This window comes from Prosopis cineraria, unplaced genomic scaffold, assembly GCF_029017545.1.
Source record: "Prosopis cineraria cultivar Desert tree isolate PC_DT_omini unplaced genomic scaffold, ASM2901754v1 PC3, whole genome shotgun sequence".
NCBI classification, from domain to species: domain Eukaryota; kingdom Viridiplantae; phylum Streptophyta; class Magnoliopsida; order Fabales; family Fabaceae; genus Prosopis; species Prosopis cineraria.
In genome coordinates, this window is record NW_026555334.1 from 5,279,675 (window position 1) to 5,296,109 (window position 16,435).

At 32.4% G+C, this 16,435-nt stretch overlaps 1 protein-coding gene across 2 annotated transcripts; it reads right to left on the bottom strand.

Moving 5' to 3' along the window:
• Nucleotides 1-2,513: 2,513 nt before the first annotated feature.
• LOC129307040 (probable magnesium transporter NIPA3) lies at nt 2,514-10,162 on the bottom strand. 2 transcript variants are annotated; one of them, XM_054947896.1, is made up of 9 exons: nt 9,263-10,162; nt 8,406-8,462; nt 7,483-7,573; nt 7,248-7,408; nt 7,023-7,150; nt 6,783-6,920; nt 5,757-5,849; nt 4,040-4,149; nt 2,514-3,144 (listed from the first exon to the last, which is right to left on the bottom strand). In XM_054947896.1, exons 1-9 carry the CDS (start codon nt 9,402-9,404, stop codon nt 3,018-3,020), a joined length of 1,047 nt encoding a protein of 348 aa, XP_054803871.1. In that variant the 5' UTR covers nt 9,405-10,162; the 3' UTR covers nt 2,514-3,017. The 2 variants fall into 2 exon arrangements, with proteins under 2 accessions (XP_054803871.1, XP_054803870.1); XM_054947895.1 differs by lacking the exon at nt 2,514-3,144 and having other exon boundaries at nt 3,982-4,149; nt 9,263-10,159.
• Nucleotides 10,163-16,435: the final 6,273 nt, after the last annotated feature.

Below are 16,435 nucleotides of genomic sequence, written 5' to 3' on the forward strand. Positions count from 1 at the left end.
AAATGTTAAAGTTGTTGGAATCTCTGATTGCAAATACATAAAGAGCTTTAATCAAATCTGTTCCAAATAAATCCTTCGAGGAAATAGTGCATGTGATGTTGACGAAATTGAATCTTTGCATCAAAGAAATTGTAACTTCTGTATAATAATAGATGATGGAAGGCCAAGTAGCAAGTTTCTTTTACCTTACAAAATTCCTTTAGCTGCTTTCTTAACTTGCCAGTGGTGGAAGTTTGGAACAGATGAAAAAGCGTCCCCCCCCCCCCCCCCCAAAAAAAAAAAGGTATGAGTTAGTTTCATAATTTCATAGCCTGTCACATGAAATCTTTACAGTGCAGTTTTGTTCTTCCAACGAGGGTGGAGCTTTGCACTACTTTTGAACACTGGATCTGTCAATAAGCTAGACTGCGACTCTTCTGCTTGTTCTATGTAGCTTTGAAAGTTAGGGTTCATTAATCTACTGTTGATTACAATGTGTCATTGTTTCACCATAGTATAATTAGAAGTCCGCATTATGATAAATTAAAGCAACTGTTTTTTCCTTTTTTGCAAGCTTGTTGTACTTCTTTAATCTTATTTATAACTCACTTCTACCATGATTTACTAGAATTAAAAAAAATTTTAAAACTCATTTACTCTTTTTAAAAATTGAATATAAGTTTTCAACTTTACTCCTATTAAATATATAATATACTGATATATTCTAATAATATAATTTCTCTCATCAATATTTAATAGAGGGTGAAAGGAAAATTTTGCTATAAAAATTTAATGATGCGGCTTATAAATGGGATGAAAAAATCTTCTGTCTCTGCCTTGTAAACAAGAACAAAGGAGTATCGAACTTCATTAACTTGATTATTAGAGGCTTCTACTCACTGCTTTCATTCTGTGCAGGTGCCTTCAAGTCATTGAAAAGTTGGAGTCTTGTTGTGAGAAATGCAATTATAAATCAACACATTGCGGTTCCCTTTCAGGGCTTTTGAAGCAGAAGGCTACAGGATAGAGCTGTGTTCTACTGCTTTAAGATTACTTTTAATTGATGAGCGATGACATTGATTACTTTAACTTAAGAAAAATCCTTAATTAGATTGTGTCAATCAAATATTGTAAACAAATCAAGCCAATTGTGAAGAGACACCGCTTGAGTATGTCAGACATTTTTCAATAGGAGCTTTCTCATGCTTGTATGGATTAGAAATTTGAAGGGATAGAAATTAACAGGTGTTGGTCTTGTTGAAAAGAGTAGACTTCATTTAAGTAAATTACTTGCATTTAAATATGAGTGTAAGCAAAAGACACGTTTTGGAAGCTACCCTCGATCTAGATTCAAATTCACGGGAGTTCAACATGGTTTCAAATGCACAAGTTCGCTACCAAAAAAAAAACAAAGAAAATTAAGGGGCGGAAGCTATGTCATCAAATATTAAATTCCAGGGAATATAATTGAGGAAATAATAACATTGGTAATAAATTGTAAGCAATATTATGTTACTTTTTTTTATCAAAAACAATTTATAATAAAATATTTATGTTAATGCATCAGTGGCAGTAGTAGTTGCTGCCGCTCTTGCAAATTATAGGTTATAAATGAAAGAGTAAGAGATTTTCTGTTTTTGTTTTGTTTTTTTTTTTTCTCACATAATTATTTAACTAGGTTAGATTCGAACTGAATTTAAATGAGGATAGTTTTTCCTTGGCATTTTTTTATATTTGCACAAAACTCAAATTTAAAACCTTACCTGAATAGTTATACCCTTTTCAGAAAAACCATAACATATTGATAGTAACATGTTAGTTGTTAACAAGCCACAAGTTACAGATTGCTAGCGTTTTCTTTTCAAGTAAATTGAACAAGTTTTATCCAGAATATTAGTTGAATATTCTCTTCCCAGAGTGGAAATCCTTCTATTTTAGTATTTTTAAATTAAATGATCCAGATGCTTGGAAATTATTTGATTACTCAATACTAAAGTCAAGCCTTGACGATAGAAAGCAGATATTCCAAAACGAAACAAAAGAATGGAATCTTCTCTTGTTTTGAAATGAACAAGTTGCAACCTACAGATTGATTCAACATGACAGTGTAACTCACCCAAGAAATGTATATAAAACACAAACATGATTTGGCAATAACGAGATTTAAAGAAACACAAACAGCATTACATGTTAATAAGATCTCTCGACATTTTTTCTGAAAATTAAAGCAAGTTCTTGATCCTCAACCACCAAAAACGTTTTAACCTTCTAAAATATTCTACCTCGTATAAATATTTAAATCAAATAGTCGGCCTTTTTTCTCATATAAAATAAAAAAGGCACTTGCACCAATGTGCTGTATGGCAATTTGCCTGAATACTAGATTTTTAAAATCTGATTCCTTTTTTTATATTAAAAAAAGGCCAAACAATTTGAGTTTCACAGGAATAAAAAGTAGTTTCTCACTAAACTAATACGCAAAGTGGAAATACTTAAGTTAAAAACCATTGATGAGCTAGATACAGAGAAACAAGGAACCAATAAGAACTCGCTAAATCAGTAAACCCCTTTTTGTGAGTCTCAATTGACTCCTCGCAAATGATTGCAAAGAGTGAATGTGTATATAAGAATGTTGACAACATTTTCAATATTTGTTGCAGAGAGCTACCTGGATTAACTGAGATACACTACATAATAGCAATAATAATAATAATAATAATCAGGAAGCAGAAAATTACATTGGACTGTGTCTTCTGATGTGTGGAGCTTAGAGAGGGGTGTTACAAGGCAACATCAATCAATAATCATCAGGGAAAGCCAAAAGAACCATGACAGGACAATCTCATCCTTCCATATCCCAACTGTATCAGAAAATGAATATATGATGATGACGACGATGACGACTGGGGGGCGGAAAAATCTTGCTCAAATACAGTGTGACCTTCACAAGGTCCCTCCCCACGAGACAAAAGTATGAGAGAATTGCATGCAATGGCATGGCAAAAAGTGTGTATATTTATATTTTTATATATATATATCTATATATCTCTATATATATCATGATGCTCTAACGATTCCTGCCGTCTTAGGGGAATCCCTTCACCATTACCGAAATCATCATCTTCTGAATGCTTGGGAAGTTTGACGGGCAAAGTTGTTGGTAACCTGTACATGGATTGATTACCAATATCAATATAATACACGTGATTTATAAGAAGTCATCACGAATAGTACGACTCATTTCAAAACAACTCCAGTAAATGTCAGACCACACATCCAGTTGTATTAATAATAATCAATGGTTAAGTGTCAGTGTGAGAAAGCATGCAGATAAAAACAGACCATGGATGCAAATGAACTGGACTAGTTTAAATTCAAGTCCCGAAAAGGTTGATTTTAGCTAGACTTGTTTATAAAAAGTATAAAGCTTCAGTAGCTGATCGAATTTGTTCAAGTAAATGAGACAAACTTAACAAAGTATTCATGATTTATTTACACGCATATTTTAGTAACTCCATTTTTTTCCACTTTGTTCCACATTCTAGCCAAATAGATACGGAAAACTTCCATTTGTCCCCATGCTAACCTGTCTATTATGGGAATGTCGAAATGAACCTATTTAGTATGGGGAAAATAGAAAAACCAATTTGTTGGAATGTCAAAAACTAACCGCTGATTTTGAAAGTTCAAGAGCTATTTGCAAGTAAAAGAAATTAAGGGGACTTTATTTTCCCCTTTTTAATAAATTTATCTTGTGCATGTGGATGCTATTATGTTTGCAATGGTTTTATTTATCAAAGATTAAGCTTGATTATAAATTTAAACTTGATTAAAGGTCAAGCTAGAGTTAGAGCTCAGCAAATTCCCAAACGCGAGAGAGAGAGAGAGAGAGAGAGAAGGCATTCTAAAGCTAGACTAGACCCGATTATTCCTGTAAACAAGAGGATGCGAAGGAAATCGAATCATTTTGTCCTTGGGCAATTTTGATGATCAAAGATTAAAGACAAAGATAAAAGATTACCAAAAGAAAACGAAGTTAGAGATAAAGGATTGGCGGAGCATACCCTCAGCCATATCTTTAGTTTGTGAAGAAAGAAAAGTTCCTGAAAGTATCGTCACAAATCCACACATCTCTGTGACAACTTTGGTTGGACTCTGCCTATCCCAGTCCTGATATCAACTTCAGAAGGTAGATTAAGTGTCAGTCATCCAAAATGGAAAACAGTGAACAGACACTGCTAGTCAAGCTTTAAACATACATTTTATATATAAGATTCAAGTAAAAGACAGAAATTACTCATTTAACGGACTAGATGATAAAAGTAATAATACATCTCACCCAAAAAAAAGCAATAAAATACAAAGGGCAAACAAGTTGCCATAGTGTTTGTGTCCAAAAGATTTTAAAACTAATGCATGCTTATTCACGGTACAGGTGGGAAAAGTTTCGCACTCTATCAAAAATAAAGGCTTTTGATCATCAACAATCTAGTCCTCAACTTTTCAGAAGTTCATTTTAGTTGGTCCATATAGGATCCACAATGCGCAAAGACAGACCAAGTGGGAATTTGTCATAGATACTCCCTAGTCCTACTTAAAAGGTAGAGAGAGAAGAGTTTTTTTTTTTTTTGTCTTATTATATAGTAATGTACTAACTAAGGTCATTGACATTTTTACAAGAAGTTTCCGCTTTTACCCCATTAAATGCTGATTATTAAAGCACATATATTTAATAGAAACAAAGCTGAAAATTTATTAAATTTTTAAACAGAGTTAATGAATCTTAAAGTTTTTCTTGGTAGTGAAACATGTCACAAGTGACCTGTAAACAAGACTGAAGAGAGTATGTATTTAATGCCTTCATAAAGTCTTTAATTTTTGCTAAAAATTATGCATTTGTCCCCCTCTAAAATTTTGTATTCCCCCCTCTTACTAAATTTTTTTATCAGTTGCCACTAATGCTTCAAAGTCTTTAACAATCTTCTAATTAAAACCATATTTAATTTTTTTTATATTGATCATAAGAAATTATTAAATTAATTTTTTATATTTACTTTAGAAATGACCAACAAGTATACTTTCCAACCTCTTATTCACACTTTCATAAAAAAAATTTCTTTAATCACTCTCTATATATTATAAAAATAAAATTTCAAATAAAAAAAAATGACTCAGTTAATGTTGTTGTACTTGCGTATATTTAAAAAAAGAATGCAAAGGCAATATAAAAGAGGACTACAGAAAAACTTTTATTATAGAAGTTTACCCCAGAAAATTCTATTCAATAAAAACTAAAACAATATGAATATAATGCGCGTAATGCCCAATAACATTTCATCATCTCATACATACACACATACATGTGTGTGTGTGTGTGTATCAAGACATTGAAATGTATTTTGATATCAATATATTCCTTTTTTTAATTATAATTTGTTTTTATTTATAATTCTATTTTTTCGTAAATTTATTATTAGTAATTTCAAATATTTAAAATTTTTTATTTTTTTATTATTATAATTCAAAAGTTTAAAATAATTTTAAATCATTATAAATATTTTTAACTCCCCCTCCCAACAACAACAACAACAAATTTTCTCCACGTTCCACCTGTGGGATGCAGTTTCTTTTCCAATATTCAGTAGGATCAATATATGACATCATAAATGAATTAAAAATTAAAGATTAAATATTATCATTGGACATGATCCTTCAATAAACAAGTGGTCAACCAAGTTAGTGAGCTCAAAAATAACAAGTTAGTAAAGAATACTTGCCTTAAACATTATAACACTAGCCAGAATGGTTAACGATGTGAACATAACATAGTATATGGGAGATACCACCGCAGTGTTGAAGGTATCCAGTGCCTGAATGCAATAAATGAATTCATCACATGAGAAATAAAACAGAAAGCACCTACAATCAAAACATAAAAAGAGAAGAGAGGCAATAATAGATATAAGTAATTACATTATTTAATTATTGAATTAATAGTTATTAATACTAAATAGCAGCAACAAGAACATGATCCAGCACCTACTTTTCTATCAAGGGTTTGAAACATAATAGATTCTGACTCACCTTGACCCACTTTTCAATGGACTAAGCAAGAACCAGTCAACCCGCACCTATTTGGCGATACTTTAAAATATAGGATGATTTTGAAATCCATTTTAACATTCTGAAGCACGGAATCTAGGTGGAAGTATGAAATTTGTTCAAGTGGTTTGTCCCCAAAAAAAAAAAAAATCAGAAGAAAGAAAGATTCCAAACCAAAGTGAGAAACAAACTATCAGAGCTTCTCCCATATCTTTAAACCTACTTGGCTACTGGCTGTTAATCTGTTTTATCGACAATGTTTTATTAAGTCATTGCAGATTCCTTAATCATCTTGAAGCAAATAATCACTCGGTCCATTTTTTAAATTCAATTCCTTATACACCAGGCAGTAGCATAAATCAGTTCTTTCACTGGTTAAGTTGGGAAGAACAGATTTCAAAATCAATCACAGAAGTTCACTCGAAGACCTCAAGGTTGCAGATCATATTAGTACGCTTGAAAGTGTGTCACAAGAATATTATTTTTGGTTTAAGAAACATATTACATGGAATTCAGACAAAGAAGCTTCCTATAACTAAAACAAGCAAGAAAATTAACCATTCATGATACATATGCAAAGAACATAACGGGGATATCTTAAGTTTGTAGTGAAAGTCAGAGTGGAAAGTCAAATAAACCATTTATGATACATAAAATGAATATAGAATTCAGGAAACTAACAAGATAAGTAATCAAATTACCATGTTTAAATAATTCATTTGGGTAAGAACACAAACAGTCACAACTAGAGTGAATGCCCAAGTTTGGGGAAAAAGTAGTTGATTCATCCCTGATAGAGTTAATTTTATGGCAATTCCAAGCGCCTTAACACTCATGACCTGGCAAAGAATAAGTTTAGAATAAAAACACCAAGAAAGGGCATAATATGGGGAAAGAAAAGAATGCTAGAAACTTGTTGACAATCAGAGCATGAGACATACCGTTATAGAACCTACAAGGGAACAAACACCAATATAAACCATTATGTGAGTCTGGCCATATAGAGGAACGAAGTGGAAAATGAGAATTAAGACAGCTATTAGAATCAACGTTGCGAAAATGAGAAATGCTGCCAAAATAAAGATGATTGTCTCTCAGTTGGTATGAAATAATAAATAAGATATTTTAGATGAAGAGATTAATATTTTAGGCAAGAATTTGGTTACCAGGCTCCATGGCAAGCTCCCATACTTCTATCACCGAGTTAATTTGCTGTTCTTGAGGTGCATGGAGGACAATTGTTGTAGAACCCACAACGCACAAAACACAACCAAGAATGCCAAATACATGCAACTTTTCTCTTAAGATAATATGAGCAAGTGCAGCACTGCAATAAAACATAACAATCAGCATTTACCACATAGAAGGGGGAGGCATTATATGAAGCTAGTTTTTTCATGCCTGATTATAATGCTGAGCGCACCAAGTGGAGTCACCAATATAGCTGGAGCAAATGCATATGCTGCAAAATTAGCGATTTCTCCAACAATCACTGTTGAAATTGCAAATGCCTGTTAGAATACAAATTTCAACTAATATCATTAACTACAGCCAATTCAGATAAACTAACTGAACAGTGAAAAATTGGCACTACCCTTGAGTTTGTTAAAGGTACTTCAAGGAACTCAAAATATTTCAGAAGCCTAGTAGCTGCACTGCCACCTCCATCCACTTTTAAGATAATTAGCAAGTAGCAATATCACTCATTTTTAAAATTATTTTCCATCATTCCCACCAGTGTCTAGAAGCAGTGTGCCTTCTCATGTTGCAGAACTTCAGTATGGCATAACCGATAGCCATAATAGGTTTAGCTTCACTGAGGTTAATAATTAACGATGCTTCCAAATCAATCACCAATTAATGAATCCATCTTCTATCTCATTCTCATGAACTCATGAAGGAGCAGCAGCTCCCATTATTTTTGCTAGGGAAAAAAAAGCAAAAGCTTTCAAAAACAAAGCAACCAAATGGATGTTGAAGAACTGTGGGTGGCAACAAGTGATTAAATAGTGTTCAGGGATTAGTGAAGTGGCTACCGGTAATGCATCCAAAGTAAATAATATGGGAGTCTCCAACTATGAACCTTATGCTAAGAGTCCTCCCAGCTATTTTGTTCATTTTTTCCATAACTGCAACTTTCTAGAGACTTGGTAACATGTTTGCTTTCCCCCCTATATTTCTCTCTACCAATGTTCGCAACATAATTTCATTCCCAAAAGATCATAAAATCATATAAACAAAAGCCATAAAACAATAAAATCAAAAAAATCCAGCACACAATTAATAGCCAATCCGTGACCAAATAGATTCATGTACAAACTCACTTGTTATCATGCCCACCCACCAAAGTGGCTCATATAAGTAAGAATAGCCTCCACTTCCTGTCAAATAAGATTGCTTAGAAAGTCAGTCACTACAGCCCATGATAAATTGCATGGATGTTCAGCCAACATTACAAGGCATAAACACAATGGCATTGCATATACAAATAATAAGATATGCATTTTAACAGCAAGTGCAAAAGCTAGAGATATACATGCATTACGCAACTAGCAAAATGACAAGTTTAAACAGTAACACCTCCTAATCTACATGATTGAAGCATTTTGTATGTTCAAACAGCAGAAACACATATGAAACTTAACAAAATAATGCATCCAATTTAAACTTTGGACTACTGAAGTGAAAACCGCTTAATGTTCTATTTCGGTGCAGATCTCACATCCAGTGAACCAAATTTTAAAAATGAACTAGATAACTAATAGCAGCCAACAAACATGAGCCACATAAAGGAATTTCATCATCTAATTTCTGAGTATGAGATGAATCATATGACCCGACCATAGCCAATAACAACCAGGTTGAAACCACATATATAAAGCCATATCAAATCACTAAACTACTTATAATCACAAATATGCTAATACAACCCACTTGTCGGACAGCAAGATCTCTTCTTAAGAAGGAAATGGTCGTTAACATTCCAGTAACAATATCCCTTCCCAACTTCCATCTGATCCATGATCAGGCCTAGGAACAGAACAAATCTCGAATAGCCAAACCAATTCACCCCCAACCCACTGGACCGCATCCCAATATTGCTCAACTGTACCCATATTTAGTCCTCTAAATTGTGGAATGAAGACCCATAGGTCTGGAATCAATTGAAGATTTGACGTACCTGCCCTGATACCACTAGCACCCGCCTTTTTCAACCCCTTCTTCTTAACAATGAAGCTAGCACCGATAAAGAAGCTAGACGACAGAGCAAGACAAAGGCCCTTAATATTATCAGAGGACATGCCCTCACGCCAGCCCGTCATGGCAACGGACAAACCCTAACTTAGCAGAGCGATGCTTGGATTACCCAGCACTCAACTCAAGCCAACCCAACCCAACGGGTACTCCAACAAAGGTCAATAAACCGAGCGGATCTTCGAAGCAAACAAGGAAGAGCAGCTTCAGAAGCCAAAATCTGAAGAAAAAAATTCTGCCAGTGCAGTTTGGTGGATGATACAGCTGTGGCGTGAGAGGTTCCTCAGATTTGGAAATGTATTGCACAACGCACTCACAGAGAGGGGGGGGGGAGAGAAGAAAGAGGTAAAAAGAAATTTAAAAAAAAAAAGGTAAGAATTTGATTTTACTCTCCCTCTCTCTCGCGGTGTCACTCAGAGTACAAAAAGTTTGATGAGCACTCTCTGCTACAACAAGTTCATGATTTTTGATACCATCCTCCTTCCTGCTCTCTTTCTGCTACGATGCCGTCTCTCTCTTTCTCTCTCTATACATATACATATAAACACACACAAATAGATCTTTCTTTTTCCAATCCGAACCCTTCTTCTCTCTATATTTTTGTGAACCGAAAAAACCACACGAAATCTCGCCCCTCTCTCTCCCTCTCACTTTCATCTTCAAATCCACCTTCTTTATTACACTAATCGCGCCGTCATCCAAAGTAGAAACCGTGAAGATATCAAGAAATTTGCTGTCTTTACTCGATTTAGGCTTCAAAATTGTCGATTAAAATCTTTTCCTCCGGGAAAAACACCTGAAATATCTTCCATAATCTTTTAAATTTGTTTTCTGAACTAAATAAAATACCCGAAGAAAAAGGTATTGGCTTGAGAGTGAAAATGCTTTGATAAATCGACTTATATAACTTAAAAAAATATATATTTTGTTTTTGTGGTTGACTCATTGCGACAAGTTTTGGGCAGAACACCTGTAAATGAAATGTCATGCGTGTGCATTTTAAAGAAGAAATGTCACGCAAAATGAAATTGACCGGCAAAAAGTAATTAAAATTGACATGTTTTTATATTTTAAAAAAAGCACCCGCTATTTTAAACCTGGCCCGTGGAGTTAATGGGACTTTAATGAGTACAAGATTAATATGTATCAAATCAGATGAGAACTTTTTTTGTTTTTTTAGATGGAAGCCTTATCATTGGCGCTACTGCTCATAGTATGGAAAATTTGAAATTCAAGGTCAACTTCCTCGGTGGAAAAGGTAAATTGTTAAATTAATATTTCAACTAATTTAATAAAAAATTATATTTATGATCAATTTGATTACAATTTGGCTACGATTTTAACTATTAACTCTTAAATTAATGCATTGACCCGATTCAATAACTAGTTCAGTTTTAAGTACTTTGATGTTGCTTTTTAAACTTTTTAATTATTTGAATTAAGGTTCTTTTATTCTTGAACTTTTTTTAAAAAGTGATGGACATCTTGTACTGATAAGTGGAACTATTTTCCATTTGAACCATTTTTCTGATGAGCAAATAATCCATTATGTTGGTTACCCATTAACTTTGTTGTATTCTACTAACATGGCATGTTTGTATGACCCACACATGCTGTGACAAGTAAAACGTTGACAATGTTCTTTATTGTTAATTTATCCCTTACTTTTTTTTCAAGAGCATTGGATACACTAAAATATTGTTAGCATAAAATTAATAAACATGGTTAAAATAAATATTTTAATATTTAATAATTTAAATATTATTATCTATAAATATTCATCCAGAATTTATAAATTATTTTTTAAATATTATCAGCTTGAGCTAGTTTTCAAAATTTATAGATGGCTTATAGTTTTTTTTATATATCAATCATATTTTTAATATTAATTGGATTACTTAAATTTTTAGGTCTTCATTGTAATTTTTTGTCAATTAACTGTTTTCCTCCAAAATATTAAACCATCTAAATTTAATAGGGTTAAAGGTTAATTTTACGCCTGAACTGTACGTAAAGGTTTACAAATGATCCTAAACTTAATTTGGGGTCAATTTTATTCCTCAACTTTAGAAATTCAGTTTGACGTGCCCCTGACGTTATTTTCCCATTATGTAGGTCCCACATTTAAATTTTTTAATATTTTGTCATAAAACATATTAATAGTAAGACCCACCATTTTTAAAATATTTTTATAAGATAAAAGAACTCTCTCTCCTCCCATCTTTCTCCTTTTCTCTCTCCACCCCACCCTCTTCTCCATCTCCTCCCCAGTGTCTCTCCCACTCTCTCTCCCCTACTCTCCATCTCCAACCAGCCCACATAACAATGCCACCTTACCATCTAGCCTTCTCTTTGTCTCCATTGGCATGGTGTGGCTCCTCCCACCATTATAACTACCTTACCCTCCAACCTGTAAAAACAAAGCTCAATTATTTCCATATACCATAATGGCATCATAATCAAGTCTTTTGTTCACAGTTCATTAGCGTCAGCCAAAGATGATAGGTTTGGTAAAGGCAATGCCGTGCTTGGTGAAGCATTTGCCTAACACCGACGCTATGAGTGGTGAATCAATAGCTTTAAACTAAAACGATGATCCCAACCTTCTCTTTTTATCTCTCCTCTCTCCTCCATGTCATGCCCATATGAACTTCTCCTTCATATTTGCTGTTGACACCATCTCCAAGTTCATCATCGTCTCGATTGATGCTCACGTTCTAGGATAGAATTGCAGAGAGAGAAAAAAAGATGACATGTGATGGTATGGTAAGTATACGTGGAGGTAAAGAAGGACACGATGTACATAGTGTCATGAGGTAGAGAACAATACAACATACGGTGGCCATCAACATGAGGTTAAAGAACTCACACAGTCGCTTCTAAAACTTCTCTTTCTATGTCCATTCACATTTAATTCATGCTCGTGATAATTAGTACAAGCCCATGTACATGTGGCTTCAAAGAACAAAGGATGAGTCAAGCCTTTAAATCCAACATAGTATGCAAAGAATTGAGAATGATGATGGGATTAGCATCCAGTCTTTGCCTAACTTTTTGAATATCATGAAAAATGATTTCATACAACATGCTTACATGACTCCACATGCAACGTCTCCTACTTTTATTCTACCACCGCCTTCGATTGAGCTTGGATTTATTGCAATTACTAATAAAATTTTTGTGCATTTATGGCCTTCCAAGAAAAGGACACATGCTCTATTTTGTTCTCTTAAAACAGAGCTTGCACTCAGTTCTGGCTTTGATTGGGTTTGAACCCACTTGCATGCATATCAAGAACCCACATGCGTGCTTGCGTGCTCTAGATTCTATTAAAGCAAGAGAATAGGCGAGCATGAATGGAATTGCATCTTTGCATCACATAAGGCGAAGTAGAGGCTATTTCCTTAAGGTTGAGGATGGAGGCACATAAGGAAGGTGGAGCATATCCAAGTAGTTCGGCGATGGTGAGAGATGATGATGAAACATAAATGTTGGTAGAAAAGAGAGAAGATGTTGCCTCATAGTGGCAAGAGTATGTGGAAGATAGAGAAGAAATTTTTAAATTGTTAAAAAAATATTTGGTAGGATCCATAATAAAATATTTTATAACAAAAAATTCATTTGTGAGCCTAGCTAACAAAAAAAATAGATAGTACAAATGACAGGGTGATATATTTAAAAATTTTAATGGTTAGGAGATATAAATAATCTATAATTGAGTTTAAAATCATTTGTGCGCTTTTGTGACTAGTTCAAGGGTAAAATTGAGCTTTAGCCCAATTTAATACTATTTGTACATTGTAGTTCTAGGGATAAAATCAAAAACATGACAGACTAGGACTAACGACATGCAACAAAAATGCTTATTAAAAAAATATCATTTGTCCTATTAATATGCCACAAAAAGAGCTACTTGACCAAAAAAAAGTGGAAGGATGAGGGAGGAAATATCTCTGTTAATTTAAAGGTTCATTTTATCAGTTAATTTGGAGTTTTATTTTCTCCATTTTTAACATAAAATTACAAAAATATTAAAATATTAAATTTAGGCAGTATGATATTTTGGAGAAAAACTGTTAGTGATTAAAAAAAATTACATGATGATATAAAAAATTTAAACAACTTAATCAATATTAAAAATATAATCAATATATAAAAATTACAAGTAATCTATAAATTTCTAAAAAATTATTTTTAGCTGTTAATATTTAAAAAATAATTTATAAGTTTTGAATAAATATTTATAAATAGTAATATTTGAATTATTAAATATTAAAATATTTAATATTTTTATAATATTTATTAAATTTTATTTTAACAAAATTTTAGAACTCAATGTTTTTAGAAAAAAAAGCTCAAAAATAAATTAACATTAAAAAATAAGGTTAGAGTTTTATATATTATTGTGCGTTGATTCCACACAACAAGTGACTAGTGAAAGGGTTTTTTCCTTCTCCGAAACATAATTCATGAGAAAACTACTCACTTATGAATAAAGGGGTACCCAAGGCTTCTAACAAAAATTTAAGATAAAAAATAAAAAAATAACAATAAAAATCACTAAAAAATTTTATATTAATTAAAAATTAGTTGTTATTAAAATTTAAATAAAAAAATTTGAATTAATTATTGTTAATTTAAAATAAATTGTTGTTAAAATTCGATAGAAAGCTAACTTAAATTAATAAATATTTATTCTGATTTTGACAATAATTAATACTTAGTTGAAATAAATTTTCTTCTTGATTAATATTTTTTCTTAAAAACACCTTAACCCTAGTTATCTTTTGTTCTTACAATGTGATTGGACTAAATTTGTCGGTCGGGAATGGTGCTACCGGACCAGCCGCGAATTGGACAGAACCAATGAAATCATGTAAAAGAAAATTAAAAAAAAAAATAGTCTGGTTATTTGTTGCAAATTGCAATGCTTATTTAGTTATCACTTTTGAAATGCTAAATTTCTTTTTAAAAATCTATTTTTCGATTTTAATATATTTGGTTAGCATATTTTTCGTTTGAAGTAAAGCCCGCCTACAAAAGCAAACACGCATATACTGCCTTCAACAAAGTAATGGTAAATTAATTTTTTTAACCAAAAATCCTTTTAAACTAAACAGAACTTTTAGTGGATGAAATTTATTTAATTTTATCATTGTTACAAAGTGATATCATCTTTGGATATTTTTTCCTATTCTAACTTTTTGGTATAAAAATTATTCTCATACTTTGTTCATTTGTTGTGAATGGTTGAATAATTTGTGACTTATAGTAGTAGATAGTGTCACTTGTAAGTATTTGTATATTATATTATATATATATATATATATATATATTGATTGATGATATTGATGTTATATAAGTATTTTTCATAAAACAGTTATTTTTTAGGTGACAAAATGTAAAAGATACAAAGTCAACATTCTTCCGCATGATTATTAATAATCGTGGACCTAATTAATGTTCATTATGATTATCAATTATTAGTTGCTTTAAATTTATGTAATTTAGAAATTATTTAAATTGGAATATTCAGATTTTTACCAGAATTGGAATATTCTGTCTTGAAATCTATTGTTAGTAGCTTTTTTATGTTATATAATATTTTAATATGAAATAAAATATATTAATTTATTCATTATTGTTTTAATTAATTACAGTTAAATTAGTAAACTTTAAAGTAGTTACTTGATCGATTCAATTTAAGGGTACCCAAAATCAGACAAAGCAGATTAAATTAAACTGAATAGAGAAAAATTTATTTTAAGTAAGATTTTGTTGGGACCCAATTGGTTTGATTTGATTTCCTTTTTGTTTGAATTTTAATTGATTTGAACTGAATCAAATGCTCAAAACAATCGCCATTCTTTTTATTTTGATAATATTAACGATAATTGTTTCATTTTTGATATATTTTGTATATGAATATTATGTTAATGACAAAATTCAATGCTAACGGGTTGTTGTGGCGTAAGGAAAAAATTTATTGTTATATTCTTAGAAACTTGATTTCCAAATATATTAATAATTTTTTATTTTCTGAAAATGCCGTTAACATGAAATTAAGATTAATAGTGTATAAAGTATCAATTTTATTTGGAGAAGTAAGCACATATGTTTAAAGGCAAATGAGCAAAAATAGGTACCAAGTAGACGACCAGAAGCATCCGATAACTTAAAGTAAGAAAAAAGTAAAAATATCCATAACATTATTTAAGTTAGTGTAAAAGTGATCAATTTATCAAATGCCTCAAACGTCTGTTAGTTTTAAGTGTTAGAGTTAAGTGTGTTTGCTAGCTATAAAAATTGACCTCTTTAATGGTTCCATGTAAGCTGGAGAAATTTTGACCATTGCCATGTGTGAGTCTCCTTTCCCATCAACACTTCTTCATTCTTCTATTGCCATTGAGTTCTTGTGCCCAAAACCAAGTTTGATCATGCAAACTGAGATCTTCTCCTACCATTAATTTCACGCATGCTTCTTCTTCATTCTTCTTCTTTGTCTTCCCCAACTGCATTCACGCCTCCATTTGACTACAGCTCGAGGATCTTAAAACTAAGCCTTTTGGATTCTTCACTATAGTTTTATGGGGGCTTGGCCATTGAAGATCCGAGCTCAAATCTAAGCTTTCTTGGTTTGTTAATATTCTTCAATCATGCCACCCCAATCAATGCTTCACTTGCTTCTTCTCACTATCACCCAGTCCCAATCTAACAAGCTCTACAGTGACCCAAACTCCTTTATTACAGTGACCTTCTTGTGCTTACCCACCAACACTGTTGGCTCCTAGTAGCCCTCCTTAATGCTGTCACCTCCAAGCTTTGTTCCCAACACCTTGTCACCCCCTAAGAATGTCTCCACGAATTGCTCCACCATCACTTTCAAGCTCACCCACCAACTCTAAATCTTCAATGGCAAGGTTGAAAAACACATGCAGTGACTAGCACAGCCTCCTATTTTGCCTTTCCTACCTTCGTTGATTACTGTGCTTCTATTGTGGCTGACGATGATTATGGCTTTAGGTATTTTGTTTGAAGTTCGCTAATGTTACTTTAGCACCAAGAAGTTCGATTTCTTTGTCCTTGATTCCTGTCTTCG